Consider the following 15089-nt stretch of genomic DNA (forward strand, 5'->3'; position numbering starts at 1 on the left):
TCACAGGTAGGCGTGTGAGTAGCCCGAACACCCCTAGGAAACAAATCTGAGGCACTTGGTGCCGGAGTGGAACGGAACAGTGTCTTAGAGGCTGTAGACAACGTCAGACGTCAGCGTCGGGTGTCCACGGCCCGCTCCCGAGGAGGCTGCTAAAACAAAACCGGAGCAACTACCTGGGGAGCATGCATGTTCTAAAAGGCCAAACATTGCTTCTGGGCGAGGGGATGATTTAAATCTCACGAGACTCAAGAACACAAGAAAACAACAACAGAAACACCCTTGAATATATTCGACAATCAAGGCAAGGCATTTTCCCATACAAAACATCATAATTTTCCCACTAATCCGAAGAAATCCAATAAATAACTTTACAGTGAGGGGCCCCGATGGGCACTGCGAGTGACCCCAGGCCCCCGAGCAGCTGCGACGGTGGAGGCGCCCGAAGTGCCACCTCCCCCCCACCCCGCCCCGCAAGGTCTCCTGCAGTCCCGTCTGTTCCGACTGTGGCCCGCTGGCGTCTCCAAGCTGCTCTGCAGGTCAGGCGCACCGGGTAGAGCCTGGTGGGGAGTGAGCCGAAGAGCACCACCCAGGAAGTGGCCAAAGCCAAGGTGTCCACACGACGACTCCCCCTTCTCCAAGGGACCAGCGGCGACCGCGGAGGCCTGGCTTCAGGCTGCAAGTGCTTCGGTCTCGTGCACCTGTCACGCTGGGAAGAGCTCGGGCGGGCTCTCCCCGTAGCAGTACTTTGCCACGGGGTCCCTATAGGTGTTCTCGTGCTGCACGCTCTGTCGGCAGAAGGGGAGAGAAGAGCTGCATGAGGGGGGGCAGGCTCGGGCACCTCGCTGCCAGAGCCGGCACCCGACCCAGACCGCCTCCGAATGTCACCGAAAGACTCCAAAAGCACATTCTGGGACAAAGGTGAGCGCGCAACGCGGAATGCCGAGGAGGAACATGGAAATGGATGTAACAGAACATCGCTGCAAGACTGTTTCCTTTTATGTACACCAGTGAGTTGTTTCAACAGCCTCGCTGTGGCCTGGGCAACTCAAGTTGACTATTGTTTTCTCAAATTATTTGGTATTACAGTGAGACCCGGTTGGTGCTCTGCAACTGACCACGTGCTTCAGGAAAAGTCAGTCGCTGGTGCTGAGCCCTGCAGGGACGGAGGAGACACACTTGGAATCGCCTTCATGAAGTTTTATGTACCCCTGGGTTTGGCACGCAAGCCAAACCCCACACCACCAGACAAGCCTCATTTGGCTGAGAAATGGGAAGTGTGATTTAGAACAGACAATCATCCCGATGGCTAATTTCTCGGCAATTTGTTTTCATACAGGCAACTTGGGTTTTTGGCTAGTGTACAGTTCACTAATTAGCCCAAGACCAATGCTAAACATCTACGTTGTAAGTGCTAATCCAATTTACAGATGTGCAGCCAAAAGCTTCTCTTTCTTGGGATACTATCAAAACAATTAGCAACTGGGAAATCTCTCTTTGGAATAAAAAGACTTAAGTCAGAAAGTTTTGCATCTTCATTCACAAGTGGAAGTAACTCTTGAGTTTTATCAGTTAAGGGAAGCAAGTAGTTCGCCTTTCCTGGCGTTCTCAGAATGCGAGAGGATATGAATCAAATGAGTCATGTGTTCAGCCTTCCTCCACATTTCCTTTAAGGCCCATTCAAGTGGAAAGCTCTTACAACAAAACAAGCCCATCAGGAATTTCTTCATGTTTTCAAATGCTCATTATAATCCCTGAAACATTTACCCAATGAGACTGAGTACTCTAAGAGCAGACCAGAGACGTGAAAAGCGGCGTAAAAATCAAAAGGTGGACTGCAGAAGTCTGGCCAAGGGCACAGAGTTCCCGACACTGACAAACGAGTCCGTCACCTCAGACGAAGCCAGCGCAGTCTGGGAGACACCGTGAACAGAAGTGGGGAGGTGTGCCCGTATAGCAAGTGCGGCTGGTGATCTCACAAAGACAGCCCCGCAGTTGCCCACCATGGACGCGGAGAGCCGAGCGCACAGAGTGACAGAGAGCAAGAGTTTCGGGTGCTTTCAGCAGCAGGTGCATCGTGCAGTGCCCCAAAAGCAAAGTGTTTAATGACAGCATGCTAATAAGTATTGAGAGCTTGACAACCTACACACTTCCTCATGTATTTTTAAACACCACCTGCCCCATCCCCTGAATCCTAAAATACACCATAACTCTGTCCCAGAACAAATGAGTACTTACTGTCAATGAGTGGTTGCTGGAAACCCTTAGTTAAATTTCAGTCAAAGACCAAAGAACTTTTCTCAGAAACTGGACATCTGGATTCCACCCAGATATAAAAATAATTCTAAGATCCCACTTAAAGTGTGCATGTGCCAATCAGACAGGGAGATGCAAGTTGATTGTATCTTGATTTAATATAAGTATTTCACTTCTCTAACTTGTATAAATCTCATGTTGACATTCTAAACACTATCGTTCTACCAAAGCTTCATTATCATAAGCCCGTTTTCTTCTGGCCCTGACCCCCACCCGCCCAGCCTCCAGCTACAAACGTCAGAGCTGCTGACCTGGGACGAGGTCCTGCATTTAGCCAAACACAATTCAAAGTGATCTTCGACGGCCATGAAGAGGTTCTGGAACGCCACAGCTGCCCGGCTGAGGAACCGCTCCAGGAGGAGTTGCTATGGGAACAAAAGCAAGCACCTGTAATAAATTCCAGACTCAGCAGCACAAGGTAACCTTGTCTATTTGTCCTAAACTAAGAGACTGCTGAAGGGGGGAAGGGGTAGGGGCAAGAGAGAGGGAGGCGGCCAGCTCAACCAGGCCAGAGCATTGCTATTTTATTCATTAGAAATCTGATTAGCAACACAATGGCCCCATTCTGCAAAAGAACCATTCAAGTAACTGGGAACCACCTCCTCCCTTGTAGACAAAGGCTACTTCACAGCTGTGATTTCTGACACCTACAAAGTTCCCTTTTCTATTTTCAGAAGAACCCAAGCTCATGGTACAACAAAGGCAGAAAGACAGAGCAGACACAGACAGAGAACTGGGCGCAGCTCAGCTCTCATACCTTGCTGGGCTGCAGGCAGCAGGAGACGCAGTGCTCGTAGGCACTGCAGCAGCCGTTGGACAGGCAGCCGTCACAGCAGTGCTGCTTGGTGCTGGGGACGCTGACGTCACAGCAGCCATTCACCAGCAAGTCCTTCCTCTCACAGACATACCCTGCAAGCCAGAGACGACCCTGAGTATAAAACCAGCAGGCCTCCCAACTCCCCACCAGGGGCGATCTGGTGCACTGTGTGCGAAGGACAGAGACAGAATCTGCAGTCCACAGCATCCAAAGCACCAAACAAGGAGTCAGATAGCATGTAGTGAGGACTCACTCCCCAAGTGTGGTTCTTTACAGAAAACACAAACTCCCATATGGTAAGTACGCTCTGCATCCTCATCTACCTAAAATAACCTGTGAGTCTGCTGCTGTGCATTTGATTTAATCGCCCTGCCAGCCACACCTGTGTTTTCCTGTTCTAACCTAGGCAAACCATTTTTTCATCTATGCCTGAAGAAAAATGTCATTTTTTGAAACAAAAAATCTGAAAATAGGAAAAACAAAGACATTGATTGCAGAAAGTCAGATCCTTCTAGATTAAACATAACACACACACACACACACACACACACCCCACCACCTCCCTTTGCAACTATCTTTCAAATGCTTTCCATTTATTTACCAGTTTGGAGGATCTTTTAAAATAGAAGTAGTCACACCTCACCTTTATAAATTGATTTAGGCTGTGTTTAAGTACACATGCCAAGTCTTCAATTACCGCTCGGCATCAGGGAAAGGGAGTCCTCTAAATCCTAATTCCCTTCACTCCTCATAAATCCCATCAAATATTTACACACACGTCCTTCAACCCAGCCAATCCATGCTCAGCTTTTAAAAAGAATTGCCCTGCAAAAGTTTCTCGTTCAGAGCTGCTAAGCAGACATTTCTCTGCATCCTTGTGGGACTGGGAAAGAAAAATGTGAGAAGTGCATAAGGGACACCGCTCGGCCCCTGGGAAATTCCCAGGTGCGCGCACGGGCCCACAGGTGCATGCCCGGGGCCCACAGGTGCAGAGCAGCTGTTCCTGGGTCATTCCATTCCAAATGCCCCAGCTTCTTAACCCTCAGAGAATGAGACCTGGTGAAGCCTAAGGTTGTTTTCAGAAACTACTCTGGAAAACAAAGTCTGTGCGGGAGCTGGAGGCAGTAGAACAATGGAAGAGTCTAGAAGAGCCCTCACTCAAAAAACAGGCTCACCAGGGAGCTGGCGTGCTTTGTTCCTTTTTGCCATTCTAGTGCCATCGCAAATGTTTCTGACATTCTTCCTAACTATTCTTATTCATTTTCTTCATAGCGATTGTAAGTCAACAACAACAACAACACACGCAGCCCCGGCTGGTGTGGCTCAGCTGGTTGGAACACCATCCTGTCAAGTGAAAGTCTGTGGGTTCGATTTCCATTCAGGGCACAAGCCTAGGCTGCAGGTTCGGCCCCCAGTCCGGGTGTGCACGAGAAGCCACTGATCAATGTTTCTCTCCCTCCCTTCCCCTCTCTAAAATCAATACACATGTCCTCAGGCGAGGATAAAACAAAAATCCAAGTTAAGCCAACGTGCTTCTCGAATTTCTGCCACGAATGATAAACACACAGCAAACTTACCACTTCGGTGTCAGGAAGATGTAAAATATAACGTGCCCTTAAACTCCACTTGTTGAAATGGTCTGTCTGCCCTTTTCTCTTTCCCACATCCTGAGGCCTTTTTTCTCCCCGGCGCTAACTGCCAGGAGTCGTGAAACCACACGTCTTTCTAATTTCTGGTGAAAGAAAGCTCACCAGGATTTCACCTTGTTCATCATAAACCTAACCACGCAAACATCATTTCCAACAAGGAATCATGTAGGATCACAGCCGCAGAATGTGTTGCTGTTGACTGAGAAATTAACTTCTAACCTTTGAAAAGCCTGAAACTCTAATTGGTTGTCTTATTTAATAACATATCACCCTGGCAATATTCATGGTGACATCTGCTTCCTGAAAGGCACAAATTCCTGCAAATTTTCTTTATTAAACTGCTTTTCTCTCCTCCCGTATTTATGAAGGTAAAATATTACCTATGGCTCTTGAACTTTTAATTGATTCTTGCAACTTTTTACTTAAGAAGTCTGAAAGTCTTTGTCTCACTCAAATTAATCAGAAGAAAACTATTCTTAGGCTAGCTACAAAATGACAAATCATCCTTCGGAACTTGACATTAAATGTTCTGTTGTTGTTGAAATGTGTTTATTCTGGTACTTCTGGTCAGTTGTACAACTTACAGAGTGACAATTACCAGATATAGTTTATATTTCTTCAGGACGGAGGCTCATCCCTGACTTCAATTTGGGATCTTCAAATCTGAAGCCGGGGAATGCACTCGTGTCTGCTTCACACACATCTGCTTGAGCTTCCGCAGCTCCCTGTCCAGATCCTGCAGGTACGCTGGGCCCGTGTCAACAAACAGGTCCTCCAGGCGACTGTCGCTCAGTTCTGTGTCCTCGCATCTTGTCCACGGAGAGTTTCTGTGCAGGATCAAGTCCTTACTACAAGCCCCTGCTGCTACGCCCACACTCCTCCTCAAGCGGGCTGGGACTGCACACCGCGGCCGAGGAGAACCTGAAGAGCCTCCGAAGGATCACGGTGACTCTGTGCCTCGCACTCACAGCCCGGAGCTGCCAGAGCCACCGCCGCCACTGCTCTACTCTGACATTAAATATTAAAGCCAAGGCACCGATTTCATGTTTTCTCACCACGAGTGCCATACAAACAAAACAGTCTATAAGAGGAAAAAGCACTGCACTCCAAAATCAGTCCTGGTCCTGGTCTCAGATCTTGCATGCCGATTAGCTGTGTCATCCTATGCAAGTAACTTCCCTTTGCCAAACTTTATTGTTAAAAAAAAATACACGTTATTTGCAGTGTTATTTGCTTTTTCCTTGACTTCCTTAACCTCTTGGTGCCTGTGTCTTCACCTACAGAGTGACAGTATCTTTACAGGGATTCCAGCAGCACCTAGACCTCGTAGGACCGTTGCAGTCAAATGAGATCTTCAAGCAGAGCTTCAGCCCAGTGCCCAGCACACAAGACAAGCTCAGGTGAGGCAGGCTGCGGGATCGTGGGACTCTCTCCTTGGGAGGACTGAGCCGGTCCTAAAGGTGCAAGCACTTTAGCGGCCGTCTAACCCAACTCCCTCACCAGCACAGGAGTCACCTCTCTCACTGACTAAAAGGAAGCGAGGACACTCTGGAGAAAGCACCAAAAGAAACAGACTAATATTTTAACTGCGAGAGTGGTACGTTTTTAATGTGTTTACAACTCACTTGAGATTATCCAGGCAGTCATCGACCAGTGCATTCTCTACGTGCCAACACTGTGTGAATACAGGCCAGATCACCAAGGAGAAAAACTGAGCTCCTATCCTGTACAGTTGACCAAGACAAGAAAGACCGGCGAGCTACAGAGAGTCTGGCAGGTAGTAGCCCAGGGGCTGCTGTACAATGCAATGCTAACACTCTACGCTACAGGCACAAGGAACTTCAGAATTACCAAACCAAGCTTCTCTGGTATTGAGGGGAGCCTTGAACAACGAGTTACGTATGGAAGACAAAGAAGGTGTGAGAAATTTGGACAGGAGCAAGAAGGGCACGGGCACTGTATAAACCCCTCCTTAAAAACCCTGCGAGCGGCCACAGCGGAGCACCTCACTGCCTGCAGGAGGAGAAGGAAGCCAGCCGACCTAGCTCGTCCGTGATGAGGAGCTTCCCTTGAATGGAGTTCCGGCACTGGTTGCTGGGCCGGCTGCTGTTGCCCAGGTTAAACTGCACCTTCCACAGAATGGGCTGATCGTGGTCTTGCACCTGGAGGAGGTTCCGATCTCTCACTGCCCTCTCCTCCTACAAAGAGACCATAAATGAGAAAGTTAAAGTGTCGTTTCTTGCATTTTCACCAATTTTTCCATATAAACTACAAAAGGGCAGATGCAATTTTTAAAAGCTAGCACAACGGTCATCTGCGCTCCCCTGGTATGTGCGAAATCTGAGCCTAAGTCAGGAAATCAAACGCAGGAACATAGGAAAAGGTAACAAATTCGGGCTGTGCTTCACAGCTGCAGTACTTACATGAATGCCCCTGGGTGACGTGCACAGTATTCAGGTGCACAGGAGGGTCAATTTTGTGAAAAAATTGGGAGGAAAAAAGTTTTAACATTTTTCTTTCTGGTGACAAATCATTTCAAATAGATTTTTATATTAAAACAAATATATCGTGGAATAGGCCATAAAACAGAAGGAACTTCAAGGGAATTTCACAACTCTCATTTCAAACAATACCCAGACACATCCAGAGCACAAGGTCACTTTCACCTGCAGTTGTGAGTACTCAGTGGTACGTTTACGGGACTGCTGAACCCGGGGGTTGTCTGGGGGCAAGCAGCAGCAAGTCCATTTGTAAATTTCTTCTATGAAAAAGGACTGAGTCTACTACTCCTTCCCACACACCTCTCTTTACAAAAGACATCCTTGCCAGCCAGCCCTTTACCTAGACACACAAAGTGAAGAGCTGCTCTGGGAGCAAGAGTTCAGACCTTTTCCGCTAGCCTTCCAGCTGTGGCTGAGCTTTCGAAACTCCCTTCCTGTACTGCGCCGTTAAAGAAACCCAGAGGAAGGTGCTGCAGTGCCTGAAACAAGCAAGCACGAGACACAGAGCCACCTTCCGAATTCTTACGAAGACCCCCTCCTGAGGGCTTTTTGTATACTTTAAGCACTCCACCATTTTTAATAGAGTTCTGTGGCTTTCACCATTTAAGATTGTGATTAACCAACCAATGTTACCGCAATTAATTTAAAAATAATTAAAAATAATCTGTCAAGTGTCACTAAGCAAATAGAACTAACTTTGAAAGAGTGATGGCAAAGGCAGTATACTTGAAAACAATCGAAAGGATCTTTATAGTTACCAAGATTTCTTTAGGAAAGCAATCTGGGAAGAGTTATTAATATTTAATATATATCCACATATATTTTGGCCCCGCAAACACATTTCTGAGGCCTCTCCTATGGAAAGTACCAAAGTATAAGGATGCACCAGGATGTTTACACGGTACTGCTTACGGTGTAGAAAAAAACCAGAAACCCAGCAACAGAGAAATGGGTGAATGAACACTGGCCCACCTGCAGCTGTCAGAAAACCTGGGCATGACAGACATGTGTTTATATCTACAGCAGTAGTTCTCAAACCTGACTTCCGCATTGGATTACGGAGGGACTGTAAAATAACTTCTCAGTCCTGAGACCAAGTCCAGACTGAGTAAAAATCTCTGTGGATGGGACCTGGAAATCAGCATTTTAAAAAGCAGTGAGTTGACGGAATACACAAGACAGGGCTGGATGTGCATGGCATATCACTAAGTGAAAAAAGCAAGTTGCAAAATAATGTGCATATTGTCACAATTATGTTCTAATATACACATACAGATTTGTTAGTGCTCCAAGATATAAGTATGGAAGGGTACACTAGAGACTAGTAACATGGAAGGGACATAAGTGATTAGGAACAGCTTTTATCATCTTTGGAATATTTTAATTTTTGATTTGAAAACACAATTATCATTAATAATTGGAAGCGCTAAGTAAGGGATCTACAAGAACGCTGTACTGTCCTTGAATCTCTTCTGTAAATTTGTAATTATTCCAAAACAAGAAGTTTACTTTTTAGAAAACATAATTACCAACATTAAAGACAAAAACTGCCCACAATGTCAACACCTAAATAAAGCTGTGTCTACTTCTGCATACCAACTCCCAGGCTTTGACCGTGGCATCCATACTCACAGATGAGGATGCTCTGCACCTAGCACTTCTCCACAATAGTTAGATGGTGAACTCTTTGAGCACCGACCTTATCTCGAGAATCACATTTTCAAGGCTATCTAATCATCCATCATGTTGATGGGCCCTAATTTAGTAAACACATCCTTTACAGACAGCCATTTAGCCCATTCCAGATTTTTATCACAGATAACACTGCAATAAAAATGCAGTTTTTGTTTATTCTCTTAAATAATTTGTACTAATTATTATTATTAGAAGTAGTCAATGCCATACGGTGCCAAATAACTTCCCCGAATTTATATACACCATTTGAAATATCACCAGCATTTACATAACAATGTTTACAATTCTACCGCTGCCACACAAAGACCGGATTTTGTTCTTTACTTCACTAAGTGTAAAGCAATCCTTCAAGGTGGCTTTCATTTCTGTTCCGCCCCACCCCTTTGTTTCTTTTAAAGGAAAGAACTGGCATCGGCAGGAGCTGGATGGGCTACACAAAAACAACATCTGTATCCCTCCATTGGTGCAAGAAGAGGAGCTAAGTGCGGAAGCCTTGGGAATTCGGGGCATATCTCTTAGGCGCAGACTGCTTAACTACCTGTAAGTTCATACTCCTCTGCTCTGCTGGGACCCATCAGCTAACTGCATAATCAAGCTACGTGCAAACTCAACTGAGCGTCAAATGCTACCCTAGATAAATTAACAGCCATAAAGACTGTTAAGAGGCTGGTCAAAGTACAGTACACTGCATCTTACAAGGTTAAAAGTGCTCTTAACATTACTCTCAAACTATCCTGTTAATCTTCCAGGGGAAAAGAAAAAAAACAAGAGTTCATGGACAAGTGCATCCCAGAAGGACCTCTTCCACATAACGACATTTCTGGTAAACAGGAAGGCAATTCTCCCAGCTCTTGAAACTGTTTTCAAACATGAATATTCAAGACCTTGCCGTAAGGATTGGGTAAGAGCTATACAATCAAAAAAGACCGTACAAGAGATTGTGTAAGATGGCAAATGTAATGCATTAGTACGCATTCAGCTGTGTGAAAGGTCAGTGTCGCAAAGGGTGTGGTGAAGGAGCACCGAGGGGCTCCTTTACTGGACAGGACCAGTACTTTTAAACCCTCCCCAAACTGTTCCACCCACCCTATTAGGTTGTCTCAATTTCCAGCTTTTATCTATCTATTTTTTTTCATTCAAGATTCATTCAAAGGTATCAAGACCTTACGACACCTTCAGGAAATAGAGACAAAGGTAGCCAGGTTCTCTGTTCTCAAAGAGCCTTCAGCGCAGTTGATAAACAGGTATCAGAAGTCAGTGCAATCAGCCACGACGCATGTCCACAGGGGCTGCAATGGAGCACCAAGAAGAGAGCGGGAACAGAAAGGAACACACACATGCACACACACACACACACACACACACACGAACTTTCTCCATAAGCTGCAAGGAGCTACAGAAATGTTTTTAGTACTGATGTGTGTTACTGACCTCTGATTTTAAAGGAGGTATATTAATTAACTGTCCTATTTTTCAGGGGTTATAAGAATCAAATGAAATAAATGTCCCAGCTAAGTACCAAAACACTTAACCAGAAGGCACTGTCATTAAAAGATCTGCTTATGATTCAGAAAAAGAAAAAAACAGGTAAAGGCCAGGAGGTATCCCAAATGCCTAATGTTTAAGGAATTGTTCAATGTAACCAGATCATGGAAATTTTTAATTAAAAAAACCTGTACTTACAAAACACTTTTAAAGATAAAGATAATGCATACATATTAAATGAAGAAACAATATACTCCAGTTATATTTTTAAAATGTGAAAAATGCAGGAAGAAAATATGCCCAGATGTCATCAGTGAACTCCCTCTGGCTGGTGAGACTACAGGCAACCTTCCTCCTCCGCTCCGTGCAGCGCTGTACGAACCTTCTGGAAAATACACGCACGCCGGTGATCAGCGAAAAGCAAACACCAGATTAGCAACTCTTATGATTTACTGTACTTCACCTTGGACAGTCTCTAAATTGGCATCGATTTACATAGTTAATTACTTTAAAGCTGAAGACGCGAGTAGATTTTCAAGGAGCTATGCAAACAGCCCGAGCTGTTCTGGGGATGCACCACCTCACCAGTCTGAGACCACTCACAAACACGAGGGGCCTCTAAGGGCCCTCCCGACTCCACCACTGGGGTTTCTGCAGTCTCGGCTCACACGCCCCACACTGAGTTCAGTCCACCTTGCCGCTTTACCTGTTTTGTTCCCTTTGTATTGTACATCACTATCTGAAATAACTGCCTTTTTGCCGTTCCTGCCAGCCCCCCCCCCACACCCCCAGCAGAACAGAGGCTCTTGGAGAGGACTGCCTCTCACTGCGTCTTCACCGTCCGGCCCACGGTGCCTCGCACGGTTGCTGTTCGCTGAACATTCATTAAATGAATGTTCCAAGTCACCTGGCACCACGCACCATTCCCAATCCTCTCCCCCAATGGCATCCCCACCATTATCACTAATTTCTCCTACACTCCCCTCTCTACAATTTAAACTATCCCCCAAAGCATTAATTAACATGAAAACAACCAAAAAAAAAAAAAAGAGGAATTCAAAGCAGAAGAGGATAATCAACGATTCTCCAGGCAAAAAGCACCACCTCTGCTCCAGGAGTTCATGGTCTCCCTGAGGCAGAGCTCGGGATGGTAAGGAGTTCTGAAGTTTTCCACGGCCTCTTCTCAGGGAACCCTAACCCCCGCCCCACCCCCACCCTTATCACCATCTCCACTGTACAGGTGACGGACCTGAGGCTGGGCAAAATGAAGCAAACGGCCTCAAGTCACCAGGTGCGGGAGCGGAGAGCACAGCCAGGGCAGCGCGCTCAAATGCACAGGGGAGCACACCAGCCAAGTTTTGGGTTCCAGGGATCTTTTCATACTCTTAAGATGAGCACCCCCATACTGAGGACCCCCAATATGTGGGTTTATAGGGTTATGGCTGTTGATATTTATCATATTGAAAATTAAAACAAGTTCTTAAAATACACGTTTTCACCACATTACTTATCCATCTAACAATGAACCCATTTACACGTCAACTGTTCTTTTCTTGTGGGTTTGAAAAAAAATATTTTTCAAAACTAAAGACAAAATTGAGAAGAGAAAATGTTTTTACATTTCTGCAAATCTTTTCAATGTCTGGTTTAATGGAAGACGGCTGGATCCTCCAGCCTCCCTCTGCACTCCACCTGCTGCAGTGTGGCATTCCGGCTACAGCACACGAAGCAAACCACCTCAACCCACCTCACATGGACGTGTAGTTGGCAGTGGGAGGGGCATTGCAACGGCTTTCCCAGGTAATTCTGTGTTGCCTTCTTTAAAACAGGCACAGCTTCTGAAACGCTCACTGCGCGCAGCACAGCCGCTTTAGAAAACAATCTGGCCGTTCCTCACAAAGTGACACGAAAGTCACCCCAGGAGCGATCAATTCCAGTCCCAGGGCCACACGGAAGGAATGAAAACCTGTTCCCAACACCATCTTGCATAGCAACGTCCAGAATACCACCCTTCATAATGGCCAGAAGGTGGAAGCCACCCGAGTGCCCACCAACCGGTGAACAGAAAAACAAACGTGGTCGGTGCACACAACAGAGTGTTACTTGGACACAAAAACGAAGCAGCAGCACAGGCTACGACGACATCTACGGGAAAGAAGCCAGATACAGGAGGCCACGCACTGCCAGATCCCACTCATGGGAAATGTCCAGAACAGGCAAGTCCACAGGGACAGAAAGTGGACCAGTGGCCGTCAGGGGCTGACTGGCAGGGGTGCAAAGTCACAGCTCAAGCGTTTCTTACTCTCACTGTTTGTAAGACGGGGGTTGGTTGGAATCAGACCCAGAGAAATCTGCAGAACAAAAATTTTACCAACAGTTTTAAGGAAAATGACAATCACTGTCCTCCACCCCCTAGAGAAGCCAACTGTCATAAATCACAGGTTATAAAAAAAAACACGTCAATTTAAAATAACGTACAAGGTGCCCTGCAGCACTTACAGGGAGACTGCAGAGGAGACAGCATCTGCCCCGAGACGTGAAAAACGAGCAGGAATGGGCCCAACTGAGAAGAAACGTCATCCCAATGAAAAAGACCCACGTGTCTGTCCCAGTACTCGAGTGCCCACGAGGCGCCTGGCAGAGTCTAGGGGCTGGGATTCTGTGAACAACACAAGGTCTGTCCTCGAGAAAATTACACTGTGGAAGGGAGAGTGTGTGGAGACAGATAAACAAGTAAACGAACAAGGAATGTCTGGTGTCTACCCCAAAGAAAACGGAGCAGGTCCATGGGCAAGGGGAAGCAGTTTACACTGAGTCATGGGGGGTGGGGGGGACACTGAGGCAGTCACAGGTCCTGACCTGAGGCGACAGGATAGATTCCCCATGACGCTGGGACAGAGTCTGGATGAGTCTGCAGTAGGGACCCGCGGACTCACACACAGGGCGGTGCCTGCCTGCCTGACTCTCCCCTCCTGCTGGGCAGAGGACCGACTGGGGACAAGAAGGGGTGCAGAGACCACTGGCGGCTGTAGCAGTGGTCCCAGCAGTCCATGCAGGAGGTGCAGGTAGCCTGACTTAAGGTGGCAGCACTGACAGTTAGGAGATAGGATCAGACTCAGGACACAGGTTCTGGAGGCAGAAGATAACAGAATCTGGGGTCTTCTGGACAGACCTAGGCTGGAGTTAGGAACTGGGACATCGGGAGCGCACAGCTGGTATTTAAACAATGATGCCAGAGATCACCTGCAGCAGGTAGGGAGCAACGGGGAGTTTGGCTCACTCCCAACACTCAGCGGTCTGTCGGGCAGAGACAGGACGACACGTGACCATGAGAAGTTGTCTGTGAGGTGGCAGGAAACACTCAAGTTGACACAGATGTCACCCACACATCCCAGTCAATAAAGAGAGGCTTCCAACACCAAGCCTCTGTCTGCCTGTGGTGGGGGTGGGATCCGGTTCCGCGGCTCCCCTGCCAGCCCGCTAAAACGAGGGTGACCACCGAGTGCATTTATTTTCTGTTCATTGATGTATTTTATTTATGAACTGGACCCGTGACAACGAAAGAGGGTTTTTAAAGAACTATAACATCCTGGGGTATGTTCATCCCCTCCATAAACCCTGAGGTTCAAGGGGGACTTCAAAACTTTACTGCTTTGGGTAACATTTCCCACCAAAGCGCCCTGTCTCTTCTCCCCGATTCTCGCATGGAATTAACTCGAAAGGGAGTGAGGAGGTGCAACGAGCACCCCACCGCAGTCACGCCCAGACAGGACGCCCCCACGGGCCCTGCTGAGTCTCCCACGTGGGCCACGAGCCTCCGAATTAAACGGAACGCAGACTCGCAGCTCTGCTTACTTAGTGTGGCCCAGCCCACTCTGCCTCTCCGGTCGCGGTCTCCCTGTGCCATCCGGGGCCACCACCCGCCAGGGCTGCGGCGAAGATGCGGTGAGCAACGCACCCCGGCGCGGCAGAGAGAACGCAGGCGGGGGCTGTAAGGGTGATAACCGCCAGCGGAAGGGCCCACAGCCCCGGGTTCGAGTCCCGGCCGCTGTCCCGGCAGCGCCTTCTCACCCAGGGCACCCACGATCGGGCAGGTCCCTCCGCCCGCCCTCGGTCCCGGGACAGGAATGCCCACCTGCCCGGGCACAGGGGCACGGCAGCCGCAGAGCCAGCCCCCGGGCCCGGGCAGGAAGCCGGACGGCGGGGAGAGCTGCCTGCGGCGCCCGGAGCAAACGCGGGAGGGCGACCGGCCACTGACCTGCTTGAAGGTGCTGGTGAGGAAGTAGACGAGCGAGAGCCCGAAGACCAGGGCGAGCACCCACCTCTTCCTCAGGAGCCGGCGCCACACCATGGCCGCGAGGTTCACCATACCGGCGCGGACGCGGGGCGCGGCGGCCGGGGCGCGGAACGCGGGAGGCCCGGGGCCCGGGCGGCATGGCCCCTACGCGGCCGGCAGCCCCATCCCTCACGCGGGGAGCCGGCCCAGCGCCCTCAGCCCAGCCAGCTCTCGACCGCCAGCCTGCGCCGCCCCATGTGACCACGCTTCCACCACCCCCACTTACGTCACCAGGTCGCCTTTCCCAGCCTCGTCGCCATTGGTCCCTTCGAAGAGGCGGCTTCCTATTGGCT

General features: G+C 48.3%; 1 protein-coding gene across 3 annotated transcripts; it reads right to left on the reverse strand.

Annotated features, from left to right (window-relative positions):
- Positions 1-266: 266 nt before the first annotated feature.
- SPRING1 (SREBF pathway regulator in golgi 1) lies at positions 267-15005 on the reverse strand. Of its 3 annotated transcripts, none has more exons than XM_036014624.1 (5): positions 14783-15003; positions 6821-6977; positions 3071-3222; positions 2565-2678; positions 267-785 (listed from the first exon to the last, which is right to left on the reverse strand). In XM_036014624.1, exons 1-5 carry the CDS (start codon positions 14894-14896, stop codon positions 702-704), a joined length of 621 nt encoding a protein of 206 aa, XP_035870517.1. In that variant the 5' UTR covers positions 14897-15003; the 3' UTR covers positions 267-701. The 3 variants fall into 3 exon arrangements, with proteins under 3 accessions (XP_035870517.1, XP_028383949.1, XP_028383951.1); XM_028528148.2 differs by having other exon boundaries at positions 14719-14996; XM_028528150.2 differs by lacking the exon at positions 6821-6977 and having other exon boundaries at positions 14719-15005.
- Between the last annotated feature and the right edge of the window lie 84 nt (positions 15006-15089).

Source organism: Phyllostomus discolor, chromosome 13 (genome assembly GCF_004126475.2).
Source record: "Phyllostomus discolor isolate MPI-MPIP mPhyDis1 chromosome 13, mPhyDis1.pri.v3, whole genome shotgun sequence".
NCBI classification, from domain to species: Eukaryota; Metazoa; Chordata; class Mammalia; order Chiroptera; family Phyllostomidae; genus Phyllostomus; species Phyllostomus discolor.